Here is a 25,492-nt window from a genome sequence, read left to right as displayed (position 1 = left end):
AGAAATCATGGATAATCACAGGTAATAGAGAGACAAAAACTGGAAAGCTCAGCAGCTGCTGACTGAAACAAATACAATTATTTAGCAATGACTCAGAATCCATGATGAAAAAACTGTGAATGTGGCCAGTCTGAAACTCACTCACAGGAACAACCCAGAGAAATTTATTTACTCCTGAAGCAGCATCAAATCAGAATTTAAAAGGCTGAAATTCTAAGTTTGGTTCAGATTTACTTTATAACCATCCAAATCATAGGACTCAAAAGGATAACCACTCTTCACAGTTTGTATTATACAAAAGACCAGACAAAAATGGTCTACTGATTTTCCCCAATCTTAAAAATATCTGAAATTCTACTACATCACCTTGAGAGTCCCATCACTGTTCACAGTTAACTTCTACCCCTTAGAGAGGCTCCTGGTCAGAGGAGAGTGGTTGTGGCAGCAGAGAAAGAGCTAACTATCCAGTTCCGCCACAATCTTCCTTTGTGAACATAGGAAGCCATTTCAAAAATAATTCACCCCTCTGTAAGGTTAGCTATTGAAAAGATGCATTCCTAGTCTGAGTTAGTCACCTAATCCTCACAACAGGCTGCAAAGACAAGTACTTCCACCAGTGGCTTGCTGTGAGCATTCTAGACACTCTTCTTAAAATGAGAAGAGATTGCCCTCTGGAGGCACTCTTCTCTGCTGACCATAGATGGACTCAGAAGAGAAGTTTTTAGTAGCTCCGAGGGTTCTCACCTTTAGGTCTACTTACCTGACCAACTGACTCATCTGCAGAGTGGGGACTAAGAGAACTTCCTTATTTCTCTTGCCTGTATTTTTCAGATGCATTGCCTATCTAAGCACTTAGAATGAAAAAGCACCTTCAAGTTTGGTATTCTGTCATTTCTGACCAATCAGTTTTATCTTGTCTAAGGCTGTTTAAAAAAACAGAACAAACAAACAAACAAACAAAACAAACAAACAAAAAAAGCACCACAAAATCTGCAGGTATTTTTATATCCAGAATGTTTCCTGATTTTGTTATTTTATTCTCTAGTGCTGACACCATGGAAGTAACAGGGATGAGCAAACCACACCTGTTGGTGGCAGCCCAAATTTGCCATAGACAAATGTGAAGGTGTGATAAGCTTACTTGTTGTTTTTTTTCCCATTGCTTTAAACCTAATTTTAAATTAGTTGAAGTGTTAAAAATTTCTTCACTTACGGTTTAGGTACTTTTTATATTTTTAACTTTGTTGGTACCCTCAGTGTTAAAAACAAAGCAAAACAAAATTGATAATAAACTGTGATGTACAGGAAGAAATAAAAACTGAATCAACAACACTATGATCAAAACACAGAATGGTTCATCTTTAAGATATCAGATAGTTTCTAATGTGAAGAAGCTTGTGGATGCAGAGGAAGCTTGTGTTCCTGTGTAGACAAGATAATTTAATGTCCTGTTAAACTTAACGCTTTCATGATCTCAAAAATAGCAAAAAGAATTTACTATTTGTCATACTTACTGTATCACAGAAAATGGTAATAAAAGTATGAATTTATGATGCAGGCTTGCATAGATAAATTTGAGTTATGTGCAAACACTGGGGCTTGCTTCTGGGGAAATGCAATCTTGAGAGTCTTTGAAACCTTCCCTTACCAGAGAATTCTGCAACCAATGCAGCCCAAGTTCAGCCAGGCGAATGAACAATTGAGTTAAATACCAGGCTTCATCTCACTGACAGATCATATATTTTGCCCCACATAAATAACACAGAGAATATTTGCAAGGCATCAGAGAGGATCCTGAGGGATGCAGTAAGCTATCTTGCTAACAAAAAACTTAAGTCAGGTAAAATATACTTCAACAAAACATCCACTGGTGAATTAGCTATGCAGACTCTCTTAAGAGACAATAGAAGACACGATTTGGGATATCCTGTTGTAATTTTGATGCTTAAAATAGGTCAGATAAATTGAGTACTGTAAGACCGTTTCTTTCCACTGAGTACAAAGACAGAATACACTCCCGACTCTAGCAAAGACATCTAATGTTAGACTGTGTACTCCTTTCCTAGGCAAGTCAAGAAGCTGATAATAAGTAAGATGTCATGGCCTAGCCATAGCTAACCATCCACTAATGGATCCAAAACAAAATACAAACCAAATAATTTAAAGGATTACACTGAATCAGCACATCTTCACCACCATGCAAACACGAATGCAGTGTGCATTAGGAAATGCAAGACCTCTTTGATTGTGCCCTCCTTCCATTTACAAGTTACCACCAGGGAGCTTTCCTCAGCTCCATCCTTTCAACAGGAAATCAGTGTGTGATTTCCTCACCTTTGTCCTTAACACCCTTCTGTTCCCAATCTGTCATTTTCACACATCTAAATAGAAGAAAGACCTTAAGGCTAAACAGGCTGGCACTGTGAGCATGCACTGCCAGGCTGGCACCCTCTGGTGTTTCAGAAGCTGTTCTCTGACCTCTTCTCTTTCACTTCTCATTGATGCTTTTTATCTGATCATTTTCTCCCTCACTTCCCTAAGTGCACAGCTGACAAGACTCAGCAGGCTGTTTTTTTCACCTGAGACAGAATATTCCTGAGTTCAGGTTATGGCACAGTAACTCTCAGTAATGCTCTCAGGCTCAGCGCGCTAATTGATTTACATGCAGTGTGAACAAACAGGCTGTGGGGCTGTACTCCCAGTTCTGTATGCACACCAAATCTTTAAGCACTGGAATAAACACCACACACTTGATTTCAATAGCACATCAACGTAATAGAAGATACTAATGGAAAGAACACTGCAAGCGCAAAGGGCACAAAAACAAGCAGCTCCAAATCAACAGCTTACATAAACCACATAGATGTCCTTGAACTGAAGCCTCAGAACTACTTTGTTTTATTTCTTTAGTATATGCTATTCTTTCTGTAAGGTCTTTCAAAATGACAAAGTCAGAGATACCTACCAACTGCAGTCTAATGTCCGCTGTCAGAGGATAACTTTTAATAACAGGTCTCAAATCCTTCCTGAAAGCAACTCCTTCTCTCCATGTCATTGTCTTGTTTCAAAAACAAAACCACGTATGGCAGACACTGAAGCTGCCTTACAGCAATTCTGAGTAAGGCAGTTTTAAGTGTTAAATATACAAACACAGCTTAAGCACAAAAAAAGTTGGTCCTGACAGTGCCATTCATTGTACTGCAGTTTGCTCTTCTCTTTCTTGCGTTTATTACAATGTATTCTGTTTGCCAAGTTAAAATAGCATGATTCAGTAAGATCTATTCAAAAGGTAGCTAATAAAAGAAGGCAATCCAATTAATCTGGATCATGCTAAAAAAAATGCAAAAATTGTCACCACAGAGGAATAAAAACAGGTTGCATTGCCACACTGAATTCTCTTTTCTTCCTTTCTAAACTTCTTTTCTTTCTTTGACAGTCAGTAACAGCTTGATGTATTGTTATGTCTGTGAAATATGTGAAATAGATGGACTTTGTTTGCAATACTTGTCACTATATGCTCATAATTCAAGCTCTTCAGTTTTGTTTGTTCGGATTTGAGGAGGATCGGGAGAGTGGGTTAGGCATGGTCTGTGTTTGAAAAATCTATCAAGTAAGAGCTGAAATATCTAGAGGACCTATTTACTGCAGAAAGAGGGTAAATACAGGATGTCTGGAAATTTTTCAAGTGATAGAAATCTCGTGAAGACAGTCACCAGTAAAGAATAGGATGGAATTTTGATTCAAGTTATGTATGTACAAAGGATACACACTTGTTCCAGTTCTCTGTGTTATATCCCTTTTTTTTTTTCTTAATTAAAGGAAGAACCTAATTATTTTTGAAATATGAGTACAAGGGAAATTCCAGCTAATTAGAAAAGGTGAAATAGACTATTTTCGTTTCCAAGAAAAGAAAAGAAAAGTTATTCAGCCAAATATCTGTACAATACACATAACACACGCAAAAAGCTTGTTATCCAGCATGATTAACATATTAACATCTAAATCAGGTATTCAAAATTTTGGCCAGAATAAATCCAAGAATGGAATGAAGAGAAAGATAAGTTTATAAAGAACAGATTAGAGTAGACAAAATAGATCGCATTTGTGGCTTTTTTTTTAATAGAAGTATAAAAGGGCTGTAAGTTTCACCTCTATGTGAAAGAACCATTTTTGGATTGAGTCTGCTTCATGCATACTTACAGAGATAATCCAAATTGGTGTGGACATGAAAATACATGCATGAAGTGCAATTTGCCTGACAGGTATGAAACGATGAAGAAGTATACATGGCAATACACCAAAACTCTACAGTAGCTGCCTACTGCACGAGTACAACAGTGTACAACAACCTATAAAGCAACCCAGGACCAAATTGCTAGATGTGAAGACCAATTACAACTAAGAAAGACATTAAAATTTAAGTCATTCTGGAAAAAAAATGCGAGCAGTTTTATTTTCTCTGGGTTAACCTGATAGACAGACATTTGTAGGCAGAAAGAAATCTGGAAAGCAATAGCGCTACTAGTGACCTTGCAGCAAACTGCCCAGTTACAATAGCTTAATTATGGAGTTTTTAATAATGTCACCAGATACCAGAAACTTTTCAAGTGATGAGATATTCTGATTTCCTCCTTCAATGATTAAAATTTCATTTCTTACATAATGGCAGACAACCATGTATAACATACCTATGGAAAAGGGAAAATATACTCAGGTGACATAAATGGTATGTAACTGAGAAAAAATAGCAACATTAAGGTCCAGGAAACAGAAATGGAAATGACTCAGAAAATCTGCAGGGCAACATTTTACGGTGACCTACGTGTGGGTCAGCCATTTGTCTCAGTGCTGAGTTTGGCTCAGCACAGACTTTTGACGGAGGATCTGGGCCACGAAATTCACTGAATCAGAGTAACCTTGTGCAGGAAAAATCCATCTGGAATATTTTAATTTAGACTAAATAATATATAAAATTAAAATCTCATATAAAAAAACTACTTTGTGAGGGGTGACAGACAAATGACTTACAAGGATTTTTTTAATTTCCTAAATGTTATGGGTTTTTTTGCATTAGGTTTTGTCATCCTCAATCTTTTCTAGATGTCCAAATATAACTTTCTGGAGAGAAGAAATAATGAAGATATATGTCTTAATCCTAGAATATTTATTCATATACTTCATGTAATTAAGCAAGGGTTTCCTCATCTCAGACAGCAGAATAATAAACAGAATGTTCAGCTCTTGAGATTAGTGGATTCGGCTATGCAAATGAAAAGCCAATTCACAACACCTGCTAAAGATTTGCATTACAATACTTCCGCATCATCTTACTTAAAGCTGACATTCCCATTCAATCCAGATAAAACAATGTAAAAAATGTATCTATTTAAAGAACTAGCAAAAACTGAATCAGAAATCGAACAGACTATCATTCTCGTAACACAAACACCTTCAATTCTATACCTTCAATTCTATATATATAGGTTTACATTTACCTCCAGATATAAAAGCCTTCTCCACAGCTAACTTCCTTTTCATGCTTTGGCACTCCTTAGAAACACACACAGAGCTGGAAAATGCTTCCCTGTATGTACAACATACTGACTACAGAACAGACTTAACGTTATCAGACTCCTAATTTGATTCTGTATAACAGAGATGATACAATAGTGGTGTAGTGAAACCAGTTTCCCTTCTCCACAGACACTGCCATGTGAGAACAGGGCACCAATAACAAAAGTCCTGCAAAACTCAAACATCTAAAATCACAGAAAATCAAAATCTATGCTCTTTCAAAAAAAATCAAAATAAAAAATACAGAGATCAGAGCAAAGGAGTTTCTGGGAGCTGGAGTCTAAACATGACTGAACAGACAGGTAAATTTCTGCTGTTTCCTACCTCAGAGAAAAAACCTGCCCTGTGAGTCTGAACAACACCTCGCTGCTCATGCTATAAGGAAACATAAGATGACTTTTTTTTAAGAACACAACCCTAGAAGGCAAGGCCTTTGGTGATTACCATAGTTTTGCACACATGTCTTCCAGGAAATTCATGGCTGGGCCTCACCAGCAGGCCAGTGTTAGGCAGGTTAGGATAGAAAGTCATTCTTCAAAGAGCACAGGACAAGGCCATGACTGCTGACAGACAGATCTGAACAGTCATGGATGTGATATTACAAGAGAGGACAAACTAAGAAAGGACTTTAAAATGGTCTTCCGAAAAGGACGTGTTTGGGTCTGGCTCTTGTGTCAATTTCTGAAAAACTGAAAACCTGCAAATAAGTTGTGTAAAGCAAAATGAATCATGGTGTGTAAAAATGTAAAAATGACTTTTAAGGAAAAATACACAAGGCCTTTTCAGAAAGGTGATGAGACTGTGAGCTGCAATGCTGCAGCCAAACTAGGCTTGCACAGTTTCCCATTTGGTCTCCTGTTACCAGAGGGACTGCTTCTTCCTTGGTTCTCCGGTTGCCAAGAAAGCAATTCCAAGTATATGTGGAAGAACACTGAGATAGAAACTGAATGCAAAATCAGAGTTAAGGGAAAGAGGAATAAAACTGATGTTCCATCTCGACGATTCTTTATTTCTTCTTTGCTTATTTTTTTCTCTTTTGTGCAATCAAATAACAGAAACACACTAAGTCCTTCTGAGATGGTTTACTAGTAACTCGGAAGACGTAAATCAAGATTGTGAGGAGGGTTTTGGGGACCTGCTTAAACCATACAGGCAGAACAATTACTCTGAAAGATCATCACTACCTATATGTCTTCTGTGAGAGTTTCCGTTGTGCCCTCTGAACACCAGGAAAAGAAGTATCACTCTGGGTAATGGGGATTCTTCTGGCTCACAATGTGTAACAATTAGACAAATTGTACTGCTGAAAAATCAGCATTTTCCAAGACATCTGAAGGTTGTTCCCTTCAGCTGTTGTATCAGTACTAGAACAAATTCTGCTCTCATTTACTGTAGAGTACAGCAGGGATAGTTCCGTAATCGATGATATTAAATAAATGCAACACCGGCCTAAGAAAAACAAAAACAAAAAAACCCCACAAACATCCACTGACTAATCTACATATCCCTTGCACTGGATTTTTTTTTGCTTTCAGATATCTCCAGTATTAACCACCTACTATTATTCTGTCTGACTATGAAGTCTAGCTTCAGGAGGTCTCATTACAGATTCTTGTGCTGAAGATTAAATTCTAAAGAACATCAGGATGCAGTTGAGGAGAAAAAGGGTGCCATGAATATCTGAGTTGAGTGGAAAGAATTTAACAGCTGCAGAACCACAGAAAGAAAAAACAGCAGGAGGGTCACCGTGGCTTCTGACTGTGGGGCAGTTGGACTGCATTTATACAAGTTTGATGAGCACACAGACCAGTCAAAAGCAACTAATTATATTTTTCTAGGGACCAAAAGCACACAGTTATATTTAATTAATCAATGAATGCACAGAAGTGATTTTAAAGCTATACAGCAAAATTAATTTACCCGTGTGACAATTTGCACCATAATTAGATAATTCAAAGTTCCTGCACAGTGCTATTAGCATAAACTAATGTGTTCACAGTTACTTGCTTAAAATGTTTATTTTAAAGATAGCTGTTTGTGTTAATTTAGTAGAGTTAACATTTTAATAGGTATTTCCTTTAAAGGCTTTCAACATATAAGGATTATTGGAGGGATTAGTGGTTGATAATATTTTCTTTTAACAGGTTTATTTCTGTGGCAGGCATTTAAGTGAAGTACCATATATAAATCTATGTCCATTATCTTTGTCATTATAGGCTGTCAGCAAATTGTGTAGTACTCAAGATCTATTTTGATTGAAACAACAAAGTTCTGGAAACACTTGATATTATTTTTAACATTAAAAATTGATGTTATAACAATTCATGTTATTGTTTTAGGCACAGAGATTTGGGGATCCTCTTGGGATATGGCTCAAGCACCTTCAGTATTCATATTTGCACTCAAATATTATTTTACTTATTTTTATAATTCATTTTTTAGGTGGAACCTTGTACTGTGGTATTTTAGTATTCTGTGGAAGCATGATTAGAAATAGCAAGAGTTTTTAAATTCACAGATGTAAAATACACCTAAGTATTACAAGGATAACATGGAGGGTTAATTTATGATTTAATAGATGTTTAGTTAACTCTAAAGGATGAGAAATGTCAAATTCAGGCAGTGGAAGCTGAATGTCAGTCCAGAGGTACCATGAGAGGCATATAATCTGGAAATGAAATAAACATTTAAAAAATCCACAAACATTTCTTTAAGTTAAAGAAAATGACTGGAACTGCCAGAACAGTTCAGCCACAATTGTGTTTGCTGGAGTCCTTTTATATTTATAGTTGCACAAGAAAATGAATCTAAATAAGAAAAAAAAAAAAAAAAAAAGGTGGAAAACACCCCCACCCCTAGCATACACACAGGAATGGAGAGAAAAAAATACCTTAAGATTCTCTTTGAAAAAATGCAAAAATATGATGTACTCTATTGCACAAAAAAATAAACTCCATGTAGGAAGTTACACTAAGATTTATACATTCCAATACAATCTGACATATAAATAAAACTGAAAGATTTTTCAGATTGGACACCACACATTCAGAAGCTACAAACTGTCAGCTGTAAAACTGACCACACCACCTTTACTTCCCTGTATCTGTGTATTTTATTACTGAGTTATACCCCACCACTCAAGGGACCCCTGTTCATGTCGGTCTTGCAGAACTCTAAGTACACGACAAACACAAATAATTCAGCTGACTTCACTGAAATGACACCAGAATTTACATCCAATTGCAATTGCTTTACAAAATGAGGGCTGAATTATAAAGCTTAAAAGATGCCTGGAAAATGCTGAAATTTCTCCTTCTAAATAACAAAGCTAGACACCTCAACAACCATTGAGAAGTCTGATAAATTTTTCTCATACTCATTTGTGTAGTGTGTCAGTGAGCCCCAGAAACACCGACTGTTTTGTGACTGTGACATGTCGCATGAGGACTGCTGTTTAGCATGTACAATACTGCTTATTCTGCAGCCAGGAGAACTGGTGGTACCATGGTTTAGCTTCAACAGCTGCTTCTGCCTTAACTTCAATATGTTCTCTGTTTTTTGTTTTTTTTTTGCTGGAGTCCTGTTAAAATTCTTTAATTCTGTACCTTGCTGTAGATGAGATCCAGACTGACCCTGTGAATAAACCTAGAATAAATACCAGATAAACCCAAGTTGAACAATTTGAATCATATCCTAGAAGTACTCATTTCACTCTAAGTCTAATCTAATTAGTTGAGTCCCTATATGCACCTGAAGAAACCTAACATTAACCAATTTATTTTCTGCATTTTCAGTATTAAAGATGAATAGCATAGAAAATGAAGTCAAGCAGCTGCAAAAAAACACCAGTGGATGAGGTAATACATAGTATTCTATTAATGTTTAGTATATGTTTAACATATACAGATAGTTCATTCATAGAATCATAGAAAGACCTTAAAGATCATGGAGTCCAACCACAAGCTAACCATCCTACCCTAACTCTAACAGCCCTCCGCTAAATCATGTCCCTGAGCACCACATCCAAATGATTTTTAAACACATCCAGGGATGGTGACTCCACCACCTCCCTGGGGAGCCAATTCCAGTGCTTAACAACCCTTTCTGTAAAGAAGTTTTTCTCAATATCCAACGTAACTTATCCTGGAGCAACTTGAGGCCATTTCCTCTCATCCTGTCACTGTCACCAGTGAAAAGAGATCAACCCCACTCTCACTGTAAGCACCTTTCAGATATTTGAGGAGAGCAATAATGTCTCCCATCAGCCTCCTTTTCCCCAGACTGAACAGCCCCAGTTCCTTCATTGTCTCCTCATAGGCCATATTCTCCAAGCCCTTCACCAGCCTTGTTGCCCTTCTTTGGACCTGCTCCAGCACCTCAATGTCCTTTCTGTACTGAGGTGCCCAAAACTGAACACAATACTTGAGGTGAGGCCTCATCAGTGCTGAGTTCAGGGGCAGGATGACTTCCCTGGTCCTGCTCACCACATAATTCCTGACACAAACCAGGATGCCGTTGGCTTTCTTGGCCACCTGTGCACACTGCTGGCTCATATTCAGCCGACTGTCCATCAATACACCTTCAGTGCACCATTCAAATTATGAGAGTCAGATACTACTAATATCACACTGTACTATTCAAATGGCCTACAACCTCTAACACAGTCCCAAATATGGGGTTACATCTAGGCAAATCCCTAGCTGATATACACCAACTCCACCTCATGCAGTTTGCCAGGAATATCATCAGTGGACTCTCAGTTCTGCTCATCTCTTACAGTACAATCAATCTCTTACATCAGCAGGATTTAACAAGAGATTAATAATTTAGCATAATTCTGAGACTGCCATAAATTATTCCAAACTGCACTTCATTATCAGATAGGTGGGCAAAAAAGCACAAAGATGATACATTTAAATGCCCCCACTGAATTGCAGTTAGAAGTACAGTCTATTTGCAGTTAGGTTTGAGGACAAGGAGTTCTTATAAGAAATCAAGTAATAAAATAATACAACACTAAATAAATAAAATCAAACCTTTCTTTGTAGCACAATTGGTGTTCGAACTTCACAGAAATATCTTTACAGAAATATTAAGGTTTCAGATTTCTCCATTTCTTTGTGGACATATGTTTTTGAAAGCCCAAGGCCAAAGTTTGACTCTTACACTTAGGACATCAAATTTTCTTGTACTTTTCATCTAGCCATACATGAATAAAATGAGTCTCCTCCAAAAGACCTCCATATTTTTTAACACTTTAATACTTCTGCATAATTATTAAGGCAACTTCTATATAGAATTTGATAATTACCAAAACTGCCAAAAAGATCACAGCATTAAGCTTTGTTGATGACCTTCATTCTTCACTAGAAATTAGTCATTACCATTTTTATGAATTTATGTTAAAAGCACTATCAAAATGATGGCTTCAAAATACTTCATTTACTCATCTTTTCTTGCATTTAAAAAGAAAGACAAACAAAAACGCTCATCCTATTTATTCTATCAATCAGAAATACAGCTTCCACCTCTAGGTCCAAAGCTGCAATCTACACAATACTGATACCTGCTCGGTATAAATTGATACAGTGGTACCGACTTACATCTACTTTAATGCAATTCCACTTTTTAACAGCAGTGGACTATATCTTGTTCTTATTGCAAGCATTTAAGTTACCATGGTGCATACCAATGCATTGCTCTACAACAAAATTGATATTACTGTATAGCAAACAATAAAGCTAAAAAGGCCACTCAGTGTGATGACCTATCAGCAGATTGCAAAGTGAGCATTCTCACTAATGCCCTGCTTAACCTTCTTAACTTGTTCACAAGCCTCTGAAATGATTTGCTGCATTTTTTTTTTTCAGTTCACAAGTGGTCATGATGTTACACCCTCCAGAGGAAAAAAAGACAAAGAACTGAACACCGCAATGCTTCCAAACAAAGAGAATTCAGATTTGCAAAGATAAGTCCTACAAAAAATCCACAAACATAGACAACACATTGGTGCAATGCTGTATCAGTCAACACTGCAAATTTGACCAAAAGTTTGCAATAGTTATTCCTAATGGCTTTATGCCATTTGCAGAAGGACAAACGTTGCTAGACAAATGCAATGACATTGCCATGAACTTAAGCTTTCATGTTAAAAAAAGGCTCCTCTTCAGAATAATCTCAGCAAAGTTAGCTGTCTGGATGAGTTAGCAACCATTATGTTCTCTGAAGTCATTCTGGATCTTGTGCTAGTCCACTATTAGAGCATTTTGGTATCAATGAATGCTGCCTTTAATAGAGCTGCAGACTTCAAGATCTGTGGTTAAATGTAACCTCTACAACCTTCATACTCAAAATGAGGAAAAACTGTAATTAGAACAGGTTTTAAAAATACTTTTTTCACTCTCACTGTTAATATTACTGTAAGAATCTAATATCATTGTGTTCCATATGTTCTTTCCAAATATTTCCAATTAAGACAGATGTTTTGCCTTCTAATTTAAAGTTACTTTTAAAGAAAAAAAAAAAAACAACAAACAACAAGAAAGTTAATACTTATTAACATTCTATTTTCAAAGCATTCTATTCTTTAAGAATTTTTTTTAATTGATTACACATGGATTGTTACAATTCAGATATTCAACATATGCTGTACATAGCAAAAAATAAGAGTTCCCAAATTAATTAATTAATTAATTAAATAAATAAATAGAGGAAGAGGAAGAAGGTCTAGCATTATGTCTCCAAACTTTGACATAACTCTGTTTTCCTAGTTAGAATAAGCAACTGTTTATAAGCTACATGACTGCATGTGCACAGGTGCAACTAAAGATTATATTGACTCAATTTGAACCATTTTAATAAAACAACTGGAAAAGGCAAATCATATTATTCCATAGATTGATCTCTTCTGTAAGAGATGTCTTTACATGCAGCCTCTTGGCTCTCCTTGACAGCATGAAATTTTCTGTCTTTTTCCTTGAGCAGCAATTGAAACCAGAACAGGAGTTGCATTATGAAAAAAACAATAAAAAAAAAACAAGACAAAATTGAAAGAGTTAAATCCAGAAAAGACAGGCTGGAAGCCTGAGAGAGAGTTATAAAATTCCAAGAAACACAAAAAAAGTGCTGAAATAAAGAAAAGGAACATCAAATTAGCAGACAATTATTCAGGCTTTCTGAACATTTTGGGTTTTTTGGTCATAGAAACTCATCAGTACTCATCAGCTACTAAATCAAAGTTTCAATTTTCCTAGCAGTTCACATAATGTGCAGAGATTTTTGGAGGGTCTAACAGTCCTCAAAGAGTGCTGCAAACAGGCAGGAAAGGCTAACAAAGATGTCTTCATTCAGGACCTGAACAAGACCTTGCAGCCTCCATTGTTAAGTAGGGATCTAGACACAAGACCTATGTGTGACACATGTACCTTGTTTTTAAGGTGGAAGATAGTTCATAAACTGTTCCTTGCCTCAGGAAATTAAAGCACTGGCAAAGCAAAGCACTGAGTATGGCTTATAAATTTAATGAACCACATTAAAGAGGAAAAAAAGAGGAAAAAACAATTTTATTTTTTAATCTAATTTACAAAACATTAATGGTAGAGACAGTCATAGAGGATGGTACCAAAATAGAAGTGTTCACAATGAATGAAACAGAGAACCTTTGTGCCTCTTTTTTTACCTTTTTTTTTTCCCTCTTTTTTTTACCATGCCTGAACAGCTGCATTCTGCTTCACTGAACAAGAAATATAAGCTCAGTTCATTACCTGGGATGGATCCTTGATCACTATCAGTATTGTTAAAAATTTATATTCCAAATGGCTTTTACATGTCTTCTTCCAGCACCAAGTGAGGTGAATGACACAAAAGTCAGCCAGAATCCATTTTATTAATTGATGCAAAGAGATTAGGTCCTAGATATAAAACTTGTACAGCCAGGCTCTGCCTCTGTCACACGGTTATGAGTCCTCTTATTCTATTCTGTAGTAGAGAACATAATGAATATGCATTTCTTCTGCCACTGCACAGAAAAGTAAAAAAAAAAAAATAATAATTGCTGTGTTCCTACCAGAGTTCCAACTGGTTATCCTGGGTGGTATTAACTTCATTTTAAGTAAGATAAGAAAATGCTAAATGCTTGAAAGAAACAGCCACCTGCGGATAGCCATTTTCTTGACTTGGAGAGAGATGGTGCTGAATTGTTCTTTGTCAGTATTTAGTTCTCCCTGTTGACTACATATGGGTGGCATTCACTAGGCTTGACCTACATGGTTAATTTGAAGAAAGAGCACAGGAAAACGCCTCCCACCTCCAATCTCTGAATTACAACCCGTTTTGGTAGTTGTACACAAGTTTGAGAAAACATTAGAGCCCTGAGGAAGTTGCATGAACAGTTCCTACTTCTATCATTATTTCACTGTTTTCCTTCTTCCAGGAAAAGGATATTTGAGAATATTTTACCTTTGCACACAATTTTGGCTGCTAATTGGAAACTGAACTCTTTCCGGTGTTGCTCTTGCTGCTTTCTTTCTTAAAAATAATTTCAAAATCTAGACCCTAGAGATATTAACTCTGATGATAAGAGCAAACTTTGTCAGCAGTTCAAAATGCATTCTATTTGAGACTTTTTAGTTTAAAGCTAAGGCAAAGACTGATTTCTGACTCTCTACTCGAAGAGCTTTAGAAACTGAGCCAACACTGCAGGCAAATTCAGCAGAAACACTGCAGCTGGAGTTGGCAAATCCTCTAAAATAACATATATCATTTTACAATTAACTTGGTGCTGCCTGTTTTTACAGTACTTAATAACATCTGACCTTATTAATTCCCATTTTTATTACATATTCATTGACAGTAACTGTCACAGCTTCCACTTAAGAACCAGAATTTCTACAGGATTTCTCTTCTGATCAGCAAACCTTGGTGATTGAGGGGTTCATCTAGCAGCTGTCAAGCTTCACTTTGATAATACCGAAGGAGAAGTCATAAGTCTAAAAAGGACAGCAATAGAAATAATGATTAAGCTTTGTAGCCAAGGAAGAAGTGCTCTTGCAGAATATGACCTTTCCTTAGCTCCTGTCTCTCCTTAGCTATCAGAAGAATTCAAATATGGGACTAGTCATATTAATCCCTAACAAAATATTAATAGAAATTTATTCAAATTCATCCAATTAAGAAAGCAATGGTTCTCTCTGTATAATTGACAGACCACACAGCCTTTCTGATATTCTTCCCCCTTCTCCCCTTCACCACAAAGGCTCCTAATTCAAACATTCTATCTTCTTTATTAACCAAAAAAAAAAAAAAAAAGTTTTTAATTTGTCATTAATTAGCTTTTTTAACTCTGACCACATTACCAATAAGGAAGACTCTAAACATAAACGGATGAAAACTGCCAGGAGGGTGAGGAAGGGTAGAAATTCATTGTCACTATGGAATTCAGGTTGGGATCTGGGCCACAAATCCTGTTTGATCTTATACAGTGCTTTTAGACCCCCATTAATATCCTTTACTTCTCAGGCCAGGTAAACCCAGGAGAACTGTATAGTACATGTAACACTAGAAAAACAAGATTTCTTTGCATCACCAGTACAGTACACTTTGCAGTTGAACAACACAGCTGCAACTCAGCCCACCTTAAGGATTTAATCCTCCATGCTGAAGGTGAAATTCTTATAGTTATGGGGAAACCTATCACCATCACCAGTCTGGGGACTGCAACCTTTGTTTCTTTGGCTGAAATCATTCTTGGACTAGTAGTTCAAATGGTCATATCTATATTAAGTTAACAGGCCTTGAGTTTTACATACATAGGTCTATTCTCCCTTCCCTTGGGGCCACAAAATCAAACTGCTTGTTTTAATCCCTCAAATGTGAAGGAAGTTCTCTCCTATAAAAGAGAAAACGTCCATGAAAATCAAGAGCCCTTACTTGTATTTAGTATTTACAGACAAGCACTGAACACACATGATAGAACAAAGGAAAAAATATTTAGATTTCAACTTCTTAGGAAGGATTCAAGATAATATTAAGGTACAGGCAAATTTCATTATACTGAGGTGCATCAATAATTGAATTAAGAGAGGCAAGTTGCTTATTTTCATTATTTCCCTCTGTGTTATTCTGTATTCCTCTGCAAGGACAGCAATTCTTTTGCCCCTTGAGGCAAGCCAAGGGGAGAGTAAATGTTTTCAGAGAGGATGAACACATCTCTGAGACACGTGAGAGTAGCCCTGAGAAGCAGGACTTGGTTGATGGAAAAGCAACTTGAGCTGGCAAATGAGCACTTGCAGAAGAAAAAGTAGCATGAATTCTAAGTGTCACAGCAGTGTGAGGGAGGTGACTCTTCCCCTTTGCTTTGCTCTTGAGACCCCCCATTTGCAGTATAAGAAGGACATAGAGTTGTCAAGAGTAGGTCCAAGAGGGCCATGAGGATGATTAGAGGGCTGGACAATCTCTTCTGTGCAAACAGACTGAGAGAGCTGGGGTTGTTCAGCCTGGAGTAAAGAAGGCTCTAGGAAGACGTCATTGTGGCCTTCCAATACTTAAAGGAAGCTTAAGGGAAAACTGAAGAGGAACTCTTTATCAGGGCAAAAAAGAGGTCCCATGACAGAGGAGAAGAAGTAGGATGTTTTTAAGGTCCTTTCCAACTCAAGTCATTATACGATTCTATGTGCACTAAGTTTCATAACATATATTCTTTGCATAAGTCGGTGCTTTCTGATTGTTGAAGTATTAGAGAGCGTAAGTGAGCCAAAAACAAAAACAAAAACAAAACTGAAATAGGCATGAGGAAAGAGTTTGTCTTCACCTAGAAACTGTGACCTAAGTCTCTCATTCATTCTACCTTAATTTAAAATGTCAATTATAACAATAATAAAAACTGAGTTTTCCACTAATTTCTGACAATAATAAAAATGAAGTTCTGGTATGAGCATCTTTCACTTATAAACATGCAGAAGCAAATCCTAACACATGAAATACAAACACTAAACCAGTGACAGCTATACTGATAAACTGAAAAAAGGAAACTATTTCTCCTGTTAATTGGGACTTTGGGACAATACGCAATTTTATAAATCATGTAAGTAGTATAAATTACACAAATGAAACTATTGCATGAAATTGTCTTTTTCACATTGAATACATTTTTATGATATTTATAAATGCATTTCCATGAAGTTCATCATTCCTCCCTTAAAAGTAACAATCCTAGCTAGCAGATACGATTTTTCTGTGAAATCTGAAAGACCCATCAACAAAACAACACCGCAAGCACTACCAGAACATGACAGAAGGCTTTGTACTGTAGGTAAGAAAAAGCTTTTATAAAATTTAATTTACCTTGACAAGAAGTCTGTGAAAGAGAAACGAAAGGGATATCCGTATCGTATGATTTTGACCATGTCTAGGACACCAATATACTGCAGTTGAGCAGACACATAAAAATTGTCAAAAGTATCCGGCAACTTGGAGTTGTTAGGCTTTATACAATGAATAGAATGTGGCGTGCAGTTCTGTAGCTTCCCAATAATATCTGTGAGTGATTTCTGTGGGAAAAAATAAACAAACAACACAGAAGAGGTATCAATCATTACTGTGCAGGAAAGGCAACTGCACAAAACATATGCTCTTGTAACTCTTTAAAATAAGTTATATCACAGCCATGTAAGTGGCTTACTCATGAATATGATTTTTTCTGCCACTGTAATCTGTAGAGACTAATTCTGCCTTTTTTGGTTGTCATTATTGATGTTGTTTTGGTTTGCTTGTTTGTTTTTTGTTTGTTTTATTATTTCTGTCCAGAAAATGTTTACTAACCCTGAGTTGTACTGCCACAGTGGTTGGGCCCCCTCGTTCCAGTTTCTGAAGAAATGAGGATGTCCCCTTCTTTTTCAACAGCTGTGGGAAAGAAAAGCACACAACGGCATCTTTAACTCAAGATGGGCACTAACAATTTGCTTTCATTATTACACAACTTGATAACAAAGGCAAACATTTGCATAAAGAGTATGCCATTTACAATGATTTGGTTTTCAGAAACAATTGGAAAGAGGATAAAAATCTGCCTGAGGAGGTATGACTAACAATAAAATTCTGATTTCAGAAGCAGCTGCATACCACTGTAAAGATAATATTCCTTTTCTGAATAATTGAGCAAAGCCATACGGCTTGGAATTCTACTGTTGAAGCAGGACTTGCGCAGGTACCATCCCATACAGTCTGTATGTCTACAATTCTGTAACTCTGAAAAGTTTCCTTATGTCTTTGGCAGATGCTTAAGTGGCTAAATGCAAGCATGAGTAATTAGAAAATGTTGAAGGCAAATCAATAATATGAATATTTTAAAAAAGCTCTCTTCTTTTCCTGTATGAGTGAATGCAGTTTAACTTTTGTTAAAGTAATTTTCACCTATGTTTGCCATAAGTTATCAGTAACTGTATATCATGCTAGAACTAATGTTATCCTTCCCATGCATCGGAACTGGAAATAGAGAATGAATTTATTTTATACTGTTCTACTTCCTATCTTTGAGGGAAAAAAAGGAAATAAAAAACCTAAAATATATCCCATTATCTTTTTTGTTAAAGTTTTTACAGAAAGACTGGGAAACTACTTCATTCTACGATTTGGCCAAGATCTTAGATTCAAATGTCTGTATCAAGGCTTTTAACTTTTCTTTTTATTGCCTTTCTTGAGTCCACTTATACCATAAAACTCACTTTCAATCAGGTCAGCACATTCTGGCCCACTCCTGCAATTTTCCTATTGCTTTAAAGAAGGGTCTATTTCCACACTTTGGCCTTCCACAGCCAATTTCCATTAAAAATATTGCAGCGTTAGCAATTCTCTATTCACTTTGCTAGATTCTGGAGATCTTTATTATTTCAAATCTTACTTAATAGGATGCAGTAAGATTTTAAAGGCAGAACAGAAAAGTGAGCTACTTGCTACAGGTTTTTTTTCATAAAAAACAAAACAAAACGAAACAAAAACAACAACAACAACAACAACAAAAACACTAGCCTTACTATGATATTTCTTAGTTAATGTTTACAAAATGTTTGAGAATATAACTAAAAATTACCCCCGTACTCACCCATTTCTCCCAACAAATTAAGTCACTAGCCCTAGACCATTAACTGAGTTAGTGGAAGAGCCAGGAAAATAGCTCTGGATGCTAAATTTTTTGCCAGCTGTCCTGTTTTGCATACACTTCCCATGAGAAAGAGACATTTTGTTCAGTATGAGAGATAGAAAAGAAAGGAAGCAAAGCAAGAAACAAAAATGAATTTAATTCAATCTCCTTGGACATCTCTAGGTATGGCTTAAGAGCAAGACTACATCACCACAGCTGTACTTCTCTGTACTCTTGAATATACAGCTTTAAGGTGGAAAATATTATACCTCTAATCTACAGAAATAATGTATATGTAAAAAGCTCCTCAATCTCTGTTAAGAAGCCAAAGCCTTCTAAAAATCTCTCTTTACAAGCACAATATTTAAAAGCTTTAACCAGAAGGCATAACAAAAGTTTTGCAACAGACAAGCTCTTCAACAGTCAATGAAGCAAAGTGATCATAAGGAAGAGCAGTGAAAAGTCAGTGATGATAAGGGCCTTTTGATAGTGACGTAGATTCACGTGACTCAGCTAACACTATGTGAACTGTGAAGCCCACTGGCTCTTCCAAAGGAAGTGAGAGGAAAGCAGCACCATACATTAAGAAAAGATTACAGAGAAACTAGGGAGCAAGAGATGATGTCAGCAAAAGAGAGTTGTGAGAGTATTAATGAAAATATTTTTTCTTTTATGTGAAAAGGAAATACAGCCTTCATGCATCACAGAGACTTGAGAACCCTATTCCTACAAGTCCTTCTGTGCTCCAGAATTATGACCAGCTTTTGGTCTACCAGCTTTCATGTCTATTTTGGGATGGATTCACTGTTCTGTTGGATCCTGCTACAAGAAGAGTGTTGAGTTCAGAGAGGTAGCCCTCTCTTACCTCTGACAACATGTTCCAAAACAATGAAAAAGTCACCCGTCAAATCTGAGAGGTCTAACAGTAGGTAAATACATGGCCATCTGCAGAGAAATCTGCGATTATATAACCTAACAAATTGCTAGGATGGCAGATGAGAAGCTGAAAGGACAAGGAAATCATAACAAACTCCTGTGTGACCTCTGGACCTAGATGTGACCTTCTCCTCCCTGGATATTAAGGAGTCTAGAATACTCACACACAGCAGCATGAAAACCTACCATTTTACATTTTACCATTTTATAACACACATTATGGAATGTACTATATGTATCTGTCTCAGATTTCAGCTATAAAAGGAATAACATCCTCTGGTTTATAATTCTTGTCTTAATGCCCCTCTTCCATTTACTTCCTCTCTTTTTTTCTTTTTTCTTTTCTTTTTTTCCTTTGTTGCCTTTTCCCTCAGGATAAAATCCAATAAAAATACCGTAGTTACGATTTTCCAAAATGTAGTCATTTCAATTCTAAGCTAATGAAAAAATGCCTGTTACATTGCATTTTCAATTACAATAAGAATAACAGCAACAAAACAATAACATCATTTTTAGCTTATCACAGTGGATTTTCAAGGCTATGCAGGTGAAGGGAAGAAATTACGTGAGACAGGACAGTTATAGATGTGGACTTGATCCACAAAAGAAATTAAGCACTTACCTACTTCCAGCTCCTTCATCAGGTGTCTATTCCAAAAAAGCAGTAGTGTTGGCACTGGAACTGCTTAGATATATTATGCCCTGCTTCAGTCATCCAGGACTGCATACTACCTAGCCTAAATTTGGCCAATTTAGTATCTACAAACTAAGTTGTGTACTGTCTTACTTGTGTGGTTCATCTCAAAGCCCACCTTCAGGACACCAAGCAATCCTTGCCTCTGTGGGCAGATGAAGGATGAAGGTCTCAACCACCTTCCGTCTAACACCCAATAGTTTAAACCATTCTCACTGAATCTGGAAGATCTGACTTAATTTATTGTGCTTCCCAAAGGAATTTGAATACTTTATCTCACTCTCAAGAGAGTAACTCCTGGTTAAAAGCTATTTTGGACTGGTGAAAAGCCTCAGTTTCAGAGGTCCCAGCTGCATGGTGTTTCTCTCAGCTTCATTAGGTTTCTAACTTGGACATGCCTTTCATGCTTCCTTCCATGTATGGGACAAGGATCTTTTTCAAAAGCTTAGGAAACTTCCTTTAGGAAGCTGTTACTATGGCAGAAAGGCACCTAAATGCACCTTGTGATGCCTCAGCTGTTTGCTAAATATATTCTCAAACCAACACCATTCACTTCAACTTCTGTTTTCCACTGAGATTACTGACAAGAACAGTAGACAAGAATTACAGTACTGTCAGCAGTAAGGCTATGAGGAAACTACCATCGCTATTTTGTGGAAGTGCTTGCATAAAGCCCTCTAAAAAACACATGAGAGCAAGCTCCTTAATCCCATGGTAGAATCAACTTTGTGCAGCTGTAAGCCAAAAATAAAGTTGCACAATTGAAGAAGCCTGGCAAGGCAGCTGGTGCATCGAGGAAACTACTTACTTTGTTTCTAGAAGGAGGAATTCCAAAACTTTATCAAGAATGGACTCTGCAAACCATGTGATTTCTCCTCAAAAGAGAGATGTCGCATGTGACATTAACAACTACATTTTTAGTACCCTACCAAAGTTTAGTTTCTTTGTTATTCTTTTTAAATTTTGCAGCTGACTTAACTAGCAGAAAAAGAGGCAAGTTCAGAAATTTACACGTTTGATTTGTAGAAACATGCAAGTTTGATCTGTTTTTGAATCCTCTGAAATATTTATACGCAAGTAACTATATAAACTAACAATTTACAGAGTTCATCTTCATACAAAACCACAGAACAGTCATAAATTCCTACCTTGCTGAGCTCCACATATTTCTTTGTTTCTCCACCTGCACAGGCTACTGATGTTTTTTTATTCAGCAGTGCTGCTTTACATCCTTTGAACTTAAGGGAATGATATGGAGGAACAAGTGATCCAGTCTGTGTCAGTTTGGACTGGAACAATTGATTGATGACTACATTTTCGCTGGCTAGAAAAAAAGAACAAATTAATGCATGAAAATAAAATACAGTTTAAAAACCATACACATAAAGGAAGGAAAAATATGCATCCAGTAACAGACAATTAAAAAAATAAATGTAAAATGAATGGACATCCCAAAAACTATTATTTTATGCACTGACAGTTACCAAAAAACATTCAGTATCTGAGAATGTTAGTCATCAGTAACATTCTTTTTAAACCTATTTAGGTTCTATTCTGAACAAAATAGGACAGAAAACAAAACCTCCTAGGCTATGATCTGTCCAAACTTAATTACTTATGTTATAATCACATTTGACTTTTGTTCCATTACTGACTACTAATATATCTATCTATTAAAGCAATGTAAGAGATACATGATGCACTATTTATCTAACAAGTAGCATTTAAAAATGATCAAGGCACTTGGCAGCAGTCAATTCTGGACAGCCATTGCACTAAAGAAAAACAATTATGTAAAATATAACATAGAAATAGATTAAAAAAAAAAAAGGCTAGATGAAGGACAGAACTATAGCAAGCTAAGTTCATGTTTCTCTGCATCAAAATCACATTGATCACATCAAAATATTAAAAAAATAATAATGCCATACATATTTTTGATGCAGTGTGATAACTAGCACGGAACAAATTACTTTCAAGAGATGTTTTTAAACTAAAACTGTGAATCTTAGGACAGATCGAATGTTTCATAATAATTCCAGATAATGAATAAATGGAATAAAGGTCATTAAAAATGCCATTAAGTTTAGCATAACATGTAGAAATCTTCAGTTTACTATTTAATAGCTGAGTAAAGATATATTTACTAGATGTTTACATATAATAGATTTGGTTCTTCTTTTCTGTGGGGATTATTATTGCTGACTTAACACCAGTAATAAAGTTATGAGAAAGATACTAAAGCAGATACTTGAATAAATTTCAGCACTATCGGTGGACATAGTCCATTTCTTCAATATGGACAAATGTAATACGTAGCATTAGGAAAGACATTAAAATTTTGCCCTTCAAATCAAAACAGATAAAACCTGTGTTAACAGTATCTCCTGGTTCATCTACAGGACATGTATGTCCCACCTTCGAACATATATACGGAAATGACTTCAATGTTGTTAGTGTATTTAAAGGTTTTTAGCTGAGTAAGGAAACTAAATTCAATGAAAAACAAAAGAAGAAAGCATTTAAGTTATACATCTATATAACTTATGCGACTGACACAAAAGGAAAAACGTCATTGACAATCAATAGTTTCAAGTTCCAAAAGCCTAAGTCACTTAAAAAAGAAGGAATGTAGCCCATAAGTCACTTAGATCCTTTTAAATATTCTGCTTTCAGAATTTATCCATTAATTATATTTATTATTATTTGAGTTGTTAATTATATATACTCACTCGCTGCAAATCAAATATTTTATATGCAATCCAATTCTCAATTCCTCCCTTTTAACAGCTGCATAGATTATTAAACAAAATAGCAAAGATGATGCAAAAAGAAACTGAGAGAATGGAAGAATGCTCCCTTGTAGAATACACTGGAAATTGATGATAAAACTTCTTGTGCTATTTGGTAGATAATCATATGAATTCCAATAGTGAGAACAGGAACTATAATCAATAGGATTATATTCAAGATTAATTATTTCCTTTCTTTTCTAATCCTTCATGTATACTATTTGCCTTTGAAAAACATCAATTATTTTACCAGAAAGCTTAGTTTCACAGTAAAATTGCTAAAAAACAATATACTGTAACAGCATGGCTGATTTGAAAGACAAATCTTTCTTCCAAAAGATCTCCATTTCTATTGAAAGAAATACAAATACGTAAGATATTAAGGGAAGACTGCACTAGTTGGAACAAAGACAAATAGCATCTCAGAGTGTATTGACATTTCCCTGAGGAAAATGTTGTTTTTCTTCGCTGAAAAAGTAAATGAATTAGGTTTTTAATTATCCAATTATGAATCATTAATTAATAAATGGAGATGCATTATTAGGCATAATTATACAGTATGCACATGGAAAGGTATTTAATTATGTATTTCAGTGAACATTTGTATCTATTCACTGGAAAACAAGAATGCCCAGATGATGCTGCTTCTAAAAACGATACTCAAGCAGTGAAGATAAGGATGACTTTTTTTTTTTTTTATTGGAAATAAAAATATGTATGGACTATCATAAAAAAATGAAAATCAAAGTCCAGGTTTAACATCTTCATTTCTAACAACAACAGCAACCACAAAACAATTTACTTACTTTTCATTACAAATATGAGATTCTGTGAAAGGGAATCTTTATTTTTTTCTACTGCACCAGCAATTTCGTAAGTAACCTATAATAAAATATTGTGACATCATTAGTAATGATTACCACACCTATTAGAAATATTACAGCAGTAGAAATGAAGCTGCGGGTTTTTTTCCACTCAACAGTTAAAGTCTGGCACCAGGTAATGTCTTTCAGTCCTTTCTTAATAACAATACTAACCAGAAGAACTGGTTGCTGAACACAGTGTCTCTGAGAAATTTCATCAGATTGATTCCAACACACTTTCACAATGCAAGGCTGAATCAGAAGTGTATAGAAAACAGTAACATAAACATTACTTTCCCCATAGGATGAGGGCATCAGTCCTAGCCCATCATGTTCACACCAATCCTAGCAGACACTCCTGGAGCAATCTGACTCCCAGTTTACAATCACAACATGCTCTAGTCATTTATACTGCTTCTGGATGCAACTTCAGTCTATAGGTTATGTAAAAATTCCATTTACCCTCCTAACAGCTATGTATATAAGGACTTTGGAAGACATCAGCTGACTGATGTCATAATTTCTAGAGCAGACTGTCGAAGTGTTTCTCCATCTGTCATCTGAATGCAGATAAAATAACGTATGTGTTTGGTGCTCTGAAGTGAACAAAACCCAATGCTCTAGACAGACTTCCTGAAGGTACATCCAAAACAATTATGTATGTCCAAGTGCCTGTTTTAATATTGAGCCTACCACAGCTCCTGCTATACAGAATAGCACTGAGACTGAAATGCAGACACTGAGTCTGAAATGCCAGTTAAAACTTTTACATCACTATTATCTGATTTCTTTGCTCTCATCTTTCCAAATATAAACTTATTTTGTTTAAAGTAACAACATTTTACAACACAGAAGGATTAAAATAATAGAGTGAAACAGAATTTTCATATCAATAATCTGTGATTATGTTTTACATCTTGGCTGGTAGGGCAACCAATACTAAATCAACTTTGGCCATAATTTTAAAAATCAACTGTGCTACCAAAGTTCTTTTTTGCAAACTAGACCTACTACAAACGATGGGATTTATCTCACCTTATGTAAGTATGGGTGAGTACAACTCAGACACACATGACTTCTGTATATATGCAGGAAAAAGGTGTTATATATCATGACTCATCTGCCCTATTTTTCACGGGGATGCATTCCATTCTAGCAAGAGCTTATTCCCAACCACTGTGAGTGTACATTAGATGGCCAGCCCCGATATGCAAGTCTCCAGCTGCAGCTGAGGACACTTAGCTAAATGAAGCAGACACACAGAGTCTAATGGCTACAATCCTTCAACACATCTAAATTCCACCAACAAACCATGATGATGCCCAGCTTTTATCTGACTGGTCTGTAGAAGAAAAGCAAGGATTGGACTTGCTAGACTTCAAGTTCAGCACTCAGAGAGAGTTAAGTGTCTAAATCAAACCGTTCCTTGAACAGGAGATGCTCTAGAACAGGAAATAAGTATGCAATTCCACCTGGAATTGTAGTCATTTAATTTGGC

The 25,492-nt window shown here is 36.0% G+C and overlaps 1 protein-coding gene across 1 annotated transcript in view; it reads right to left on the bottom strand.

Annotated features, from left to right (window-relative positions):
- The window catches only part of MYO16 (myosin XVI), a 261,913-nt gene that overhangs the window by 60,874 nt on the left and 175,547 nt on the right, over positions 1–25,492 (bottom strand). Inside the window, exons 23-26 of the mRNA XM_042810398.1 lie at positions 23,938–24,013; positions 21,488–21,663; positions 17,392–17,472; positions 16,915–17,120 (exon numbers count right to left, since the gene is read on the bottom strand). Of these exons, the coding sequence (XP_042666332.1) occupies positions 16,915–17,120; positions 17,392–17,472; positions 21,488–21,663; positions 23,938–24,013 (539 nt within the window). The remainder of the gene's footprint in view (positions 1–16,914; positions 17,121–17,391; positions 17,473–21,487; positions 21,664–23,937; positions 24,014–25,492) is intronic.

Source organism: Centrocercus urophasianus, unplaced genomic scaffold (assembly GCF_019232065.1).
Source record: "Centrocercus urophasianus isolate 14NV4802_14NV808 unplaced genomic scaffold, USGS_Curo_1.0 seq_12, whole genome shotgun sequence".
NCBI classification, from domain to species: Eukaryota; Metazoa; Chordata; class Aves; order Galliformes; family Phasianidae; genus Centrocercus; species Centrocercus urophasianus.
Note: the sequence above shows the minus strand (reverse complement) of the source record. Positions and strands in the feature narration are given on the sequence as shown.